Source organism: Sciurus vulgaris, assembly GCF_902686455.1.
Source record: "Sciurus vulgaris genome assembly, chromosome: 6".
Classification (NCBI taxonomy): Eukaryota; Metazoa; Chordata; class Mammalia; order Rodentia; family Sciuridae; genus Sciurus; species Sciurus vulgaris.
The window spans coordinates 30,247,212-30,262,343 of NC_136466.1; the positions used below are offsets into that span (position 1 = coordinate 30,247,212).

At 37.1% G+C, this 15,132-nt stretch overlaps 2 protein-coding genes across 9 annotated transcripts in view; both read right to left on the reverse strand.

Moving 5' to 3' along the window:
* Positions 1 to 6,984, reverse strand: part of RAPGEF6 (Rap guanine nucleotide exchange factor 6) — a 209,443-nt gene extending 202,459 nt beyond the window's left edge. For 2 of the 7 annotated variants that reach the window (XM_079144104.1, XM_079144095.1), the window contains exon 1: positions 2,584 to 3,435. In XM_079144104.1, the coding sequence (XP_079000230.1) occupies positions 2,584 to 2,652 (69 nt within the window). In that variant the 5' untranslated portion in view covers positions 2,653 to 3,435. Of the gene's footprint in view, positions 1 to 2,583; positions 3,444 to 5,934 lie in introns of those variants that run through there. The other 5 variants (XM_079144100.1, XM_079144102.1, XM_079144098.1 and 2 more) reach the window with 5 other exon arrangements.
* Positions 6,985 to 7,874: 890 nt separating this feature from the next.
* FNIP1 (folliculin interacting protein 1) overlaps positions 7,875 to 15,132 on the reverse strand; it is a 113,130-nt gene continuing 105,872 nt past the window's right edge. For both annotated transcript variants that reach the window (XM_079144114.1, XM_079144113.1), the window contains 2 exons: positions 14,153 to 14,268; positions 7,875 to 11,738 (listed from right to left, as the gene is read on the reverse strand). In XM_079144114.1, coding sequence (XP_079000240.1) covers positions 11,660 to 11,738; positions 14,153 to 14,268 — 195 coding nt within the window. In that variant the 3' untranslated portion in view covers positions 7,875 to 11,659. The remainder of the gene's footprint in view (positions 11,739 to 14,152; positions 14,269 to 15,132) is intronic.

The window sequence follows — 15,132 nt, forward strand, 5'->3', positions numbered from 1 at the left end:
AAGAGACTGAAGCAGGAGGATCTTGAGTTCAAAGCCAGCCTTAGCAAAAGTGAAGCACTAAGCAACTCTGTGAGACCCTGTCTCTAAATAAAATACCAAACAGGGCTGGAGATGTGGCTCGGTGGCCGAGTGTCACAGAGTTCAATCCCTGGTACCCCGCTGCCAAAAAAGGTGAACTCAACCAGGAAAACAGGAACTACCTTATTTAAATTGCATCACAGCTCTTTTCCTATGTTTCCAGGCCCCCTTATCCTGCTCTTTCTTCTAGCAATTAATAGCTAACATATTATGTAATTTACTTATTTATATGTATCATCTGCCTTCTTCCCTCCTTGTTCCATTAGTATTCAAGAACCACTAAGAGCCAGGAGTGGTGGCACATATCTGTAATTTCAGCAACTCAGCTTGAGCATGCTGAGGCAGGAGGATCACAAGTTCAAGACCAGCCTCAGCAACTTAGCAAAACTCTGCCTTAAAATAAAAAATTAAAAGGGCTGGGGATGCAACTCAGTGGTAAAGCACCCCTGAGTTTAATTCCCAGCACCAAAACAAAACGACAACGACAAAAGCCACTAGGACCAGGCTATTTTTTCACTGATACACTCTGGTACAAAAGATTGTTATCTTGAACAGATAGGCTCTCAAGAAATAATTACAAACTAATATGTTTATGAGACCCTTAATAGTCCATTAAAAGATAAAGGTACTTCTGTAACAAAAGAACTCATAAGAATTTAACCAAATTTTTTTCTTTTTAAATTTTTTTGTAGTTGTAGATGGACAGAATGCCTCTATTTTATTTATTTTTATGTGGTGCTGAGGATTGAACCCAGTGCCTCACATGTGCCAGGCTGGTGTTCTATCACTGAGCCTCAGCCCTGGTCCCTTTACCAAATTTTTAAATCAAAATAAACCATCCCTATGTTTTGGGTTCTTTATTCTCATTTTCCTTATTTCCACACTTGTACCCCAATGAATGAAACAGTTAACATATTATACTGCTAGATGTCAAGCTCTATTCCATGAACTGTATGAACAATGCTGATCTTCCAGTAAAACAAGATAAAGTACTTAACAAAGCACAACCTGGCAAACATAACTTCACCAATAGTTTAGAAAATTTCCTAAGCTCAAAAATACGCAATGCCAGTTCTGCCATTAAAGAAAAGAATTCTACAATTAAAATATGAATGCAGCAAAAGTAATGTTTAAAAGTAAAACTTACATTGTACATTCAAAATTTTGTTCCAAAATTTCTAATGATATAAAAACTATTGGAGGGCTGGGCATGGTGTGCACACCACTAATTCCAATGACTCCAGAGGCTGAGGAAGGAGGATATTAAGTTCAAGTCCAGCCTCAGCAATTCAGCCAGACCCTGTCTCCAAATAAAAAAAAATATAGTTGAGGTTGTAGCTCAGTGATACAGAGCCCTGGATTCCAGTAATTCAAAAATAAATAAATAAATAATTCAAATGTTTAAAGGAATTGCTTTCACTTAGCTCGCATGATCTTCCAGAATCATAATAAGGAAATTAAGATTCATTGGATCAGAGATGCAAAGGGACTCTGGAGAGTGGTAATAGTTACCTTGTTCCTGTGCAAAGACCAGGATTTCCAATATCAAAGTTTGACCTAATACGACTTAAGTTATGGCTTAAATAACAATATGTCCTAACGGTCCAGGGCAGTTACTTATAACTAAGCAAAAAACCCGAAAATCTGAAACTCAAAAGCGGCTTAGGAATTAAAGCATTTCAATTCCATTAACGAAATATGAGAGATACTTCATTCATTAGCTTTTGTTTTGGTTTAGGAAACATACCCGTGATTATAAAAACTTCTCAAAACAAGGAATATCTTCCCAAAAAATTTTAAATAATCCACATGTATGTGCAAGGCTAACAGGTTTTTTGTTATTTGTCTGAACTTCAGCCTTAGGGTCAAATGAAAACTTTTTCAATTCATACCATTACTGCTAACCCAAAATACTTTATCTTATAGTCAAACCCAAAACATTGTGAAAAAATCTCCACTGACAGTCTGAAAAAGTACCTACAGAAGTGATTTTAAACAGGCATCATCCACCACAGAACTTACTGACGGGATGCAAAGTTTTAAACGGACTAGATAATCTTTTTACCTTTTTTTTTAGTCAACTGTTCAATATTTCTGGGACACAACACACACTGAAGTTAATTGCTTGACTGTTACAGTACACTTAAAATTCTTATTTCCTTTCTTAGTCTACCTGAACGTACGGGCAAACTCCCTCACCCACCCACATTTTACCCAACTTAGAAAATACTATTTAGTAACCGTGCTTTCTCATCGAAGATATAAGGAAGTGCCCGGCAAGAACGGGTGTGCTGAGAAGACAGCACTTCGGACAGGAAACGCGGCCACCATCCCGTCCGCGACAAGGACCCGGGTGAGGGTTAGAGGACGCAAAAAACAGATTCCCGGCAGCAGGTGAGAATTTCTGGCAATGGGCTAAGCTTCGAAACGACTGGCAAGCTTCGAACCTACGGAGCAACGTTGTCCGTTGGTCTGGAGAAGCGCGCCAGGATCAAACGGCCTTACCTCGGGGGTCCGCTCAGGCGGCTTCTTCTTCAGCGCTTGCCTAGCGCCGGGGTCCACGGGTGAGTTCATGGCAGTAGCCCCAGGGCTCCCCACCCCACCCCTAGCAGCCCACGGGACGTCCCATTCACCCCACGCAGGGGGTGCGCCCTCCCTAAAGGGAGGGAACTCCGCACCGTCGCGGGGTCCGAGCTCAAGCAAACAAACCTTCGCAGTGCCCGCCCAGGGCCTCAGCCCACGCGCGACTGGCCAGAAAGTAGCCCGCGCGGGGGCGAAGGAAGGCAAGTGCGCATGCGCATCAAGTGTGCACACGGTAACCCGCGTCTAAGAGTGACGTAAGACCTGGGGCGGTGCCGTTAAACCTTTACCAGCCCTCCGTGAGATTTAAGGACTCGTCGCGAGATTTCATCCGCCTCAGAGTTGTGGTTTTGGCCTCTCTGGCTTCCGGTGTAGGGCCGGAAACGCACTCACGGGGTCTAAGCAAAAACAGCCTGTTGGGCAAAACTCTGTGGAAGGCGTCTGGGTGAAGTTTGTACCCAAATCCGGAAGCCAGTCGGAGCTCCTCCTCCGCAACTCTGACGCCTCGCCCTTGAAGAACTTACGGAAGTCGAGGTCGCTAAACACAAGGAAATCCTCGCATATCCCTCCCTATGTTTATTTCAGTAAAACAAAATCTTTTGTGAAAGCTGTCCACAAAAATGTGCTTGTTCTGTTGAAGACAAACAGTTTGAGACCAGGGCAGAAAAAGCAAAGCTTTATGGCATTGTGAGAAGGCTGGTGTCCTTGGTGCTTGGGGCCAACTACAGTCATCGCTGTTTTGCAAAGCCAGGTCTAAACCCATTCAACTAATGCCCAGGGCAGGCCTCCCTCCACCTCTCTCTCAGGCAGCTAGGCTTAGGGTTGCCTGGATTCTATAAATATAGAGTGGACACTTTTATATTCCATCTGCTTCTTAACAGACTGGATAAAGCCCCTTTCGATCTACTTGTCCTTTGGTAAGTAAAACGTCACTTAGGAGCAAGCAGACAGCTGCAAAGGCTGTTTAAACAATAAAAGTTTAGTCAAAATTCCAGAATCGATCATTTTAGAACAGTGCTTTATATCAGTTCTCATTAATGGCGCAGGAGGGCCGCATTAGTCACAGGGTTCCTCACTTGGGCCTTCACCAGGGGTTCTCCTTTACATAACTGAAACTTAAGGTCCTTCAAGGCTTTGGCCACATATTGATACATCTTAATATACCTTGCTAAATTGATTGATGATTATGACGTGATTTTCAAAGACTTTTTAATGACATGGTGAGAATTGAAATTTATCTTAAGAGTTAAAAATGGAAAAGTTCAGGCTTCAGTATTTCAGAGTAATGGCAGCTGCCATACTTTGCACACTGGGCCTGGGGCTTGCCCATACTTGAAGTTTACAACACGCTATTAAGTCTTTTTCCCCTCTGCTAATTTTGGGCAAAAATACCAAAGCAGAAGTGGCTCAGCGAATACAGAAATAATCGTGGAAAAATCACAAAGCATATCAGGCAAACTATTAAAAAAATAAGTTTTTTATTCAAAGGTCTGCCCAATATCATACAAAGGTTGTCTTCTATTCTTCAAGGATCTATTTCCAGTGTCATCAGTATATTTAAAAAGGGAAAAGGAATTAAACGCATGTTTCATCATGAACTTGGATTTCAGGGGCAAACAAATCTGAATTTCTGTCTTTTAACAGACCACTTCTACTTAGGTGACTTGAAGATTTTTTTGTTCTGTGGTACTGGAGATTGAACCCAGGACAGTGCATGCTAGGCAAGTGTTCTGTAACTGAGACACACCCCAGCACTGAAGTTATTTAATGTATCTTTGAACTTCAGTTTCCTCAATAATAAAATGAGAACAGTAAAGGACTTATAGCTTCAGGATTTAAGATTACATATGAAAATTAACTGAAACGCTTATTATGCTGCCTGCACAATTCAAGCATTCCTCATTATTTTTACTTTACCTCTAGGAAATGATTTCTCTAAAGTAGAGACTGAAGTTTGAAGAATTGGATAGTTTTAATTTTTTTTCATTTATATTCAGAAACATGTTTAAGTATCCATGAAGAGTGGAATAAGGAATCCTTGGAAAAACATTTTGGGGAAAAAATATAAAGCTGAAACTTAACACTCCATGAAAGTAAGCCCACTCCTTTATAAATGTCTCAAAGAATATCCAGGTACACTAGAAAAGATGGACAAAAATATTCACAGTAGTCAATACTAAGAAATAAGTGAAATATCCATCAATATCAGAATGGTACACTCATTCAGTGAAATATTGGCTACATTGCATATGGATGAATCAACAATATTGAGGGGGAAAACAAAAAGTAGGGAGTATGAATATACTCAGGGTTCAAACACAAGCTAACGTGTTATGGATATATACATAAAGACAAAACTAAAGAAAAAGCAAGGACACATTCACAAAGTCTGTTGGTAGTTACAAAAATGAGAAGGTAGGGAATTATGATCAAGATAGGGTACAGGAGGAGGGAGCTTCTGTATTGCTGAAAATGATCTACTTTTTGACCTGGGTAATTGTTACATGAGTGTATATTCATTTTTCTGTATGTCATAAGAGAAAATGAATTAGTATGCAAAAATAACTTGTTTTATTAGGTCTTTTCCTGATAGCAATAATTAAGTTGTTAATATCCACAGTGACTACCTGGTATGCTGCCCATGTGTCCCCCAAGGGTTCATGTGTTGGAAGCATGAACCCAGTGAGTTGATGGATGGAACCTTTACTAGATAAGAACCTAATGCAAGACAATTAGATCATTTGGACACTCCCCTCAGGACGGATCAACATAGTTATTGTGGTACCCCAGTTAATTCCCAAGAGGGATTGCTATAACACAGCAAGACCTGCTCTTCTTCACTCCTGTCTTGCCATGTGGTCTTTCTTTTGCACAGGCTTCCACCATGCCATCTGCTATGTGACGCCACTAAGGGGGACCTTGCCAAATCAGGCACCATGCTGTTTTTATTACCCCTTCCAGAACTATGTCTGTATACATTATACAGCTTCAGGTATTTTGTTATGGCAATTGAAAATGAACTAATAACACTTCCCATTATCTAAACACAGGCACATATTCAAAATCTATCTTGTCCTTAACCATCTTGTATGTTGTTGTTGCATATGTAAAAAGCTCTAATAGCTATGTGCAAACAAAAGTACCCTCCAGGACAGGATTCACTAGCAGTAACTGTGTTTAAAGGGAAAATTTTAGTAATGATGTGAATGCAAGTAACTTATTAAATTGTGAGAAAATAACAGTTATGTCTTTTTAAAAATTAGCTTAACTCCTTACCTTATTTTTCTTCACTGTAATTACACGATCTCGTCTGTCTCCTGCACCAGAGGGGAAAATTTAAACTCCATGAGAATAGAAAAGAATGTGTGTTATTTTTTTATGGGCATATCGCTGGCACCCAAATCTATGCCTAGCTGGCACATAACTAATTGGTGCTCAATAATTTTTGGCTGAGTGAAAAAAAATAGAACTATCTAAGTACTAAGAAGTAATTTTGCTATTAGCAAGATAGGCTCTTGAAGCTGGACATAATGGCACATACCCGTAAAAAACAAGTAGTAGTAGTAGTAAAAAAAGCAAAGCACTTGATTGCTTTCTAGTGGTAAAGGAAGATGTCTGGCTAGATCTGTTGCACATACCAAACTGAATGCTCACTAAGCAGATGTATGACCATCTTTGCAAAATAACTGTAAATCAACAACAAAAATGGGAGTAAAAAATCTCTGGTTTTAGTAGCACCTGGAATGAAGTAAGGAATTAAGGCATAATTATGCTGAAGATTGAGTCACCACTAGCAGAAAAATAAAGAGCACTTTCTGGTTCAAATCCAGGTCAGCTGTTATCAATGAATCACAATCCCTGGAGTTGGGTTCTAGAAATTAAAATTTTTCTGTGTACATGGTCCTGGGGATTGAAACCAGGGGTGTTCTATTACTAGTCAAATCCCAGCCCCTTTTGAAAATAATTTTGAGACAAGATTTCACTAGGTTACCCACCCAGGCTGTTCTCAAACTTGGGATCCTCACGCTTTAGACTTTAGAATAGCTGGGATTAAAGGTATGTGCCACTGTGCCCAGCTAGGAATTAACATTTTTTCCAAAACATTTACGTGTCTGAGGTCCTGGGTTGGATCTCCAGCCCAGAAAAACGTGTGTGTATTTCAAAAGCCAGGTGTTTGCTGGATGCAGTGGCTCACATTAGTCCCAGCAGCTCAGGAGGCTGAGGCAGGAAAATCGAAAATTCAAAGCCAGTCTCAGCTACTTAGTGAGGTCCTAAGCAACTCAGCAAGACCTGGTCTCTAAATAAAATATAAAAAAGGGCTCAGGATGTGGCTCTGTGGTTAAGTGCCCCTGGGTTCAATTCCTGGTACCAAAAAAAAAAAAAAGGGTAGCCAGTTGTTTCTAATATGCAACCAGGTGTGAGAATCATTTGAACTCAGATTAGACTAGTATGACCCATTTCAACTCTAGTCCCTATACTTTTTGAGTGATAGACTGAATGGGTCTCAAAAGGGTGGTACCACAAACGTCCAGAGGAAATAATAATTCCTTCCTTGTACTCACACAACATTTCATCAGATTTGTTCTGCTTGATACAATTTAGGAAAGTAATATGCCTTTATCAATAATATGAACTTGAGCAATTAGGTGAATATAAAGACATATTTTTCTTCTTTGTGATGACAGTCACTTGGAATTTCAAGTCTTTCAAATATAATACTTTCTCATTGGGCATGGGGGCACATACATGCATGTAATCCCAGTGACTTGGCAGGCTGACGAAGGAGAATCACAAGTTCAAGGACAGCCTCAGCAGCTTAGCTTAGACCCTATCTCAAAATAAAAAATAGAAAGGACAGGGATGTAGCTCAGTGGTAAAGTGTCTTTGGATTTGATTCAGTGCAAAAAAAATAAGAAAAGAAAAAATTAATACTCTCTGCAGGAAGCCTAATAGGATAGTGTTAACATAGACCCAGAGTTGTCTGCAATAAGACAAAGGGATCAGTGTAGGTTCATACATTCCCTGGAAGAAAATTCTACTTTAAAAGAAAGGTGATAAGGGGACCTAGTGTCCTGGTTCCTGCATTCTTGCAGAAGAGGACATAGTATGACCTGAGTGTATCATCAGATCAAAAGCCCCACCAACTCTTGGCAAATAACAGATGGGAATTTCACATATTCTTAAAAAAAACTGCTTATTTTCCTTTTTAAAGGTTATTCTTTTCTTTTTTTTACCTGCAGTGCTAGGGATCCAACAAGAACCTTGCACACATTAGGCAAATACTTTACCACCAAACTACATGCCCAGCTTGTCAAATTTATAATCTGCCTAATCCCTTCCCACACAGAGCTATAATTTTCTAGCCCCCATTCCACTTCCAGCTGAAGTTTGTTCTCACTTGCAACCCCACCACTATCTTCCACACTGGCAAAGACAAATGAAGAAATCCCAGACATCTTTACATCTCTCATCACAATTAGTTGAGAAACTTTCTGGTTTGAGAAACAATGGACTATATAGGAAAGATTGATTTGAGGTAATGTTAAATCCTCTATATCTAAGTTTCTCATTAGCAAAATCAGTCCTTCTTGTTTCTCAGAAGTGTTGCAAGATGTTTTCTAAGTTTATGTGTGAATAGTGCTAAGAGAACTGATAGTTGCTTCCCAAATATTTTATACTTCTGTGGCTTGAAAACAACATACTTATTCTCTTCTGCTAAATGTAGAATTCATACACATAATATGATATGAAAACAGATACCAGAAGTCCCTAGGCTAGTCTTGTCTCCAGGCATAACTCTGCTCAAGTCAACCTGGTTTGAGAAAGGCAGCTCCCCAGCAAGCTTGCTTGGGGTTGAATTCTGGCTGCGGTGTGGGCCTGAAGGCTGTAAGGCAGAGCTGACTTCCCTACAAAAAGTAGAAAAAAATTTTTTTGTCATTGTGAGTAATAAAGTTTAAGAATATACTAGTGTATGTTTTGTTATTATGTTTTTCTTCATAAGAACACATGTTAAAAATTCTACCAAAAATAGTTGGGAAAGGGCTGGAAAAATTACCAGTGACAGCCAAAAGGTTTATCATTCAATGCACGCTAGCACTGTGCTGTATTCCCATCTCGCCCCTATGCTGGGGTGAAAACTTAATGCTAGGCAGGCATCAAGGATCTAGACACTGTACTACTGAGATTAAACCCTCAGTCATGATCTGAAGTAAATTCTTGACATACATTATTTTACTCAATTCCCACAACCTTGTGGAGTATATTCTACAAATACTGAAAAGTCAACATGCTCAGAAGTGTCAAGCTTGGGATGTCTAGTGGGTTTGACATCAGAGTCCATAATGTTACACAGACCTTATTAACATATGAAAGAAAGACCAACACTACCCATCAAATTGATGTGTGTTTATTGCACAAATTTCCCCTAGAACTGGGAGGTTATTATAATACAGGTGTACATTTGAAAAATGTATTCTAAATAAGGAACAAGTATGTACATTTTACATAACCATCATCTAAATAACTTAGAGAAAGCAGAACATTCTCATAAGACATCAAACAGAAGTAGGCATTATGTAAAATCTGATTTTTTTAAGTGATCATCCTCAGTGTATGCCAACTACAACAAAATGAAATCTGTGCTAGTATGTTTATTGCACTTAATAGTTTCCAACTCAAAATTAAGACATATTAATAAATGCCAGGACACTTAGAACAAAACCAATTAGTATGTATGTACTGAAAATTAGTTTTAATTATATGAAATAAAAGATCCCTTTTTTATTTCCTGTTGCAACAGGTATTTTTGATATGTAATGTATTTGTACCATAAGAAGTTGAAAAAGCTTATTTTAAACACGTCAAAATTCTTGACATTCATCATAAAGACCACTAAAGCAGTAAATCATTCCTTGGGCTTCATATAAGGAAAGAATGATTATGATGAAGGTACCAGAAATTATAAGAGGGTTAGGAATTATGACTCAGGAATCCTATAAGGATTAATGAGTGATTAAGAACCTACAAGCCTTTTCCTTCCCAGCAAAGCTTAGCTTTAAAAATAACAGCAGCATGAGCCATTCACTTACTGAAGACTAGAATTACTAAATAGCAATTTATTAGACATTTCAAATAGGATGGAAAACAGTTTGATGATTAAGAAAATAATCAGAAACAGACATTACCTACCTGCTACATATTATTCTGAGCCACAATCAAAAAATAATGTACAATGGCCCATATAGGAAGTTTTATAGATTCTGAATTCTGCCAGAGACAGACTCACTGAATTCCAAAAATAGACAACAGAAGGATTCTGTTAATGAATGCAATAAGAAAATTAAGCCAAAGAAAATACACCCATAAACACTCTGGCAGCAAGTCATCCACAGGAGACTCAGGGTACTAACTAGGACCATCTAACAGGACAGGGGCCAAACTGTAGGCAAATCAATTTCTATTCTATTAAAACAACCACTTATTTGTCTAGTTGGAAATCTCTTGAATAAACATAAAGAATGAGGAAAATGTGACCCAACACTATAAATTCAAGGTTGACTAAACAAAGAACAGAAAATTTTCATTATTGAGAAGTTAAATACCAAGAATGGATGTGCTATATTGTAAATGTACTTAGTAAATGAATAAACAAGTGGTTTTCTTTTCTTAAGCTAATGAGTTAATTGTGATGAAAAGAGTCAAAGCAGAAACCAGATTTATTTCTAGCATTTAATGTATCTTAGACCAAATAAGCAAAGAATAAACTAATTCAGTATTCAAGTAAACTGAGGTAGTAGAGCATATTTGAAAACTTTATCTACCCATCTATTTACATTACTTACATGAGTTTGGTTTCTTATTAGCCTTTCTTACAAGCAACATTCTACAGTATATACAAGGACAACAAAAACTGAAAAGTGTAAATCTGAAAAAAATCAGCTTTTGGAAGGGAAGAACTGTCACAGAAAAGAGAATAATTTATAATTTCAATTAGTGTAAATTGAATATTATTAAGCAGTGTAACAAATATTCTGCTTCTATGGTTTCAAAAAGGGCTGATAATGAAAATAAGAGCCTTATTTTGACTACCTGAGCACTTTTGAAGAAAATAGTATTATTATTTTTGCCAATGCTTTGGTGCAATTTCTTATTCTAATTTTCATTTATTAAATTAGTGAATATGTAAATATTAGTATTTATAAGAATTAGCTCAGACTTACAAAACAAATGGTATAAAGTAGTATTCTCATTTTAGGAATCCTCATCCTCAGCCTTAAAAAAAGAGATTGGCTTTATGTATATTTTAAAGTGTGTGAAACAGAAAAAAATCACCATAAAGTAATAACATTACATACAGTTAATATTAGTTGAAAATATTTTTTTAAAAAAGGTATGTTTACCAATTTTGTATTTCTACCTCTGCATTTTAAAAAAATAGATACATATGTACACTTGGGTGGACAATATATTTTCACTCATTATTCTGAGTTTGTTGTAATTAACAGGCTGTTTAAAATACTTACATTGGGAAATAACCAGAAATTACCTGTTTTGAATTGCAAAACAAGTAACAAATAAGCAAGGTTTTGTACTTTCTAAAGAATTAAAAACTAATGACAACTTCTGAGGTGTTTAATCGTGAGACACCTGTTGGTATTATGAGTTGTGACAACACGATGACATGAAATTCCTTGATATTATTTATTTTGTAGAAATTTCAAAGTTAGGCTTTGGTTTTTTCAAATGCCCCCCACCCACCAACCAGCAAAATTATTTATGCTGTTTTACTTTCACTTGGTTAAAAAAAAACCTACCACCACCCAAAATCCAGTTAAAAGAAAACTCATCCAATGTACCCAGAATATGCATCACAGTGCAGGGTACCTGGGAGATGAATTCATTCAGATGGAAGTCTAACAGGAAAAAAATGTTCATAAATACACGTTGTGCCTCTTTCCTGGGTTTCTATTTAACTTTCCACCAAAGTTAACCTTTAGGCCTGTTAAAGGAGTATCTGAGCAACATATGGAGAATGAGTGCTTGCTACAGCAGCCAGAAGAGGAAGATCACTGGATTCAATACTGAAATAAAGAAAAGAAAACTCGGTTCAGGCTTTCTGTACCCAGACTATGAATCCTACAGGTGATGACAACTACCTGTAATGTTACTATACCTCAGCAGTTAAGGGATCACCCTGGCCAAAAGGAAAGGTAAGAGAGTGGAGAATGACACAAGTCTGACAATTTTTAGTAAGTAAAATTCAGAACCACAGATTTAAAAGAAAGGAAAGAAAAGCTGGATGTGGTGGCATTTTAATCCCAGCAACTCAGGAGGCTAAGGCAATAGGATTCCAAGTTCAAGGCCAGCCTCAGCAACTTGATGAGACCTTCGGAAAATATTAAAAAGGGCTGGAGATGTAGCTCAATGGTAAAGTACCTCTGGATTCAATCCCCTGTATGTATGTATGTATGAATGAATGAAAAGAAAGCCTCTAAATTCAAAGGTAACAAAATCATGGATGCGGGAAAGCATCTCACTCACATACTAATGATCCATGCATTTGTACAAGGCATAATGTATAAACAATACATCTAATATAATAAAATAACATTGTGTATACATTGTTGCTAAAAATGTTTCTATAATGAGATATGTTGGAAGAAGTAAAGGAAACTTCTTGAAAATACATTTTAAAACAAATAATTTACAGAAAAAGAAAAATGGCCAATATACATAGAAAAAGCAACTCAGACTTAACTCACAGGAATTTGAATAAAATCAGATGCCACTTCTTAGCTAGCAGCTTGGCAAAATTTAAAGTCTGGTAATAGACACTAGCTCTTACTGTTTGTGGGAATTTACACTTACTTTCTGAATAGCATTCAATATTAACTATCACAATATCTTTAAATTTTTTAATATATGTGCCCTTTCCCCAAAATTCTACTTCCAGAAATTTATCCTACAAATGAAGATTTATATTCATTCCAGCACTATCGTTAAAATGAGAGATCAGTTTATGCTCATATGAATAATATTCAAGACATATTAGAAGGTCAGTTGTACAATAAGTCTAAACTAAAGCTGAGGGAAAGATGATGACAACTTTTCATTTTGTGTCAAAATGGACCATGAACTTGGCTTGAAATATGTTCATTATTTTCAAAACTAGTCTGAATTTTTAAAAAATAAAACCATTACACATGCATACACCCCTATTTCACTCCCTAGAATAAACAAAATCATATCCTGTTTCTGATGTCCCAAATACTTGACAACCATTGTCTTATGTACTCCTCAATCAACAGCCTCATCAGGACTTGAACAATTGTGGTACCATAGTACATATAAACAGATCTGCAGTCAGAAAGATACAGTCATTCAAATCCCTACTCAGTTCTACTAGTGTGTAACATCTGGCATGTTAATTTACAGAATCATCGATTTCCATGGATGATATTGCCTACACACTGCAAGATGACTGTAAAAATTAAGAAACGGGAGTGTAGTTCAGTGGTAGAGTGTGTGCTTAGAATGTTTGAGGTCCTAGCCCTAGGCTCAATGAATCCCCAGCACACACACAAAAAAGAAGTAACACTAATAAAAGGATTTAATTTAATTTGGTTTGTGACACTCAGTAAGTTCCTAAATGATGTTCTCCACATTTTCCTTCATAAAAGCAGAATTAGAAAAAAATTCTATCTTATAATGATTTCTTCAACTAGTATTTCAAGAAATGATTTATATACACATACACAAAAAAATTGGTCACAGGACACAAAAATAGTGATTATAGATCATACTGAAGCCAAGCGTGGTGATTTATGCATGTAATTCCAGGGCTTGGGAGGCTGAGCAGGAGGATCACCAAGTTCGAGGCCCACCTGAGTAAGAAGTGAGGCCCTCAGCAACTTAGCAAGACCCTGTCTCAAACAAACAAACAAAAAAGAGAACACCACCAACAAAGAACATACTGACATAGGGCTTTATTAATGTCCCACCAATTTTCTGTTCCTCCTGCAGTTAGCATTTTGGAAAACTGTTTCCTTCCATGCAATAACTCAGAATAGACAGACATATAGATAGATAATGGTGAGGAGAAATATGTAGATAAACTGCTATCATCCTCAGAATGCTGTGACTTCAATCAGCTCACGTGAGAGGCAGGGCAGAATCTTGGAAGAATGTTTACAACATATTTAACAAATAAAAATGACTATTACCTTATTTTTTCTAAGATAAAAATTTAGGTTTTAATTCATTCTGAGTATATTCTCAATATACTGCATGTAGTAGCATAAGGGACACTGCCTTTCAAATCAGTGAATGACAGGGAATCTGCTTTTGTATGGTACAAAGCAATCTAAATGAAAACAATGGCTAACTTTTAATAGGAAAATACACTTAAAAGGAAAAAGGGCAATTTTGAGAAACATCCCTTGCCTAAAGACAAAGCAATGAGAAAGCAAAGCCAGAAAAGAAACCATGAACATACCCAAGAACCATTCCCAGCTCCTTGACATGAACACGCATCTGCCCCCTCAGGTACTCAGAAAGCATTTTGCTCTTGAAGTACAGTTCCTGTAACCGGTCTTCAAGATGCATCACACACTGCAGTTAGGGAAGAACCAAGAACTAGATCAGAAAACTGGTTCCAACTCTTTAAGAAAGTCAAATTTCACAACATCATGTTTTTGACAATTCTATTTTGTTATCCCAACATGAACAAAAATTTATGGCACATTAAATTTTAGATAAAAAATAGTAGAAATTTGTTTCTGGATCTTATCAAAGGTTAGTTTCAAAAAGTGCCTTTTTAAAAACTGTGGTAAAGGCCATGCACAGTGGTGTGCTGTAATCCCAGTGGCTCAGGAGGTTGAGGCAGGAAGATCTATAGTTCAAAGCTAGCCTCAGCAAAAACGAGGCACGAAAGGGAGACCCTATCTCTAAATAAAATACAAAATAGGGCTGGGGAGGTGGGTCAATGATTCAGTGTCTCTGAGTTCAATCCAGAACCAAAAAAAACCCAAAAACCAAAAAACAAAAAACAAACCAAAAAATCTGTGGTAAAATACATGTAACATAAAATTTACCATTTTAAAATGTAAAATTCACTGACAAAAAGTGAATTCAAAATGTTGTGCAATTATCTATTTCCAGGATTTTAAAAAATGTATTTCAAATTTGATAAATATAACATTATAAATTGATTTATTTCAAAAGTATTTATATAGGAAAGGTGTGTTCTTCTGTGAATAATAAAAGGTTGCAACAGTTCAGAGAATGCTGTGTATTTGAAGAGGTTTCTCACCTGGAACATTAAATTAAAATACCTACATTTTGCTTAGTGCTAATAAGCTTGCTGGATTTTACTATAGACTATTTTTCAGTGAATGAATACTATACATGTTTGGTGGGCGGGGGGGATCCCAGGAGTTTCAGGTATTAAAATTCCGGCAGAGTGTATTCCTTTCC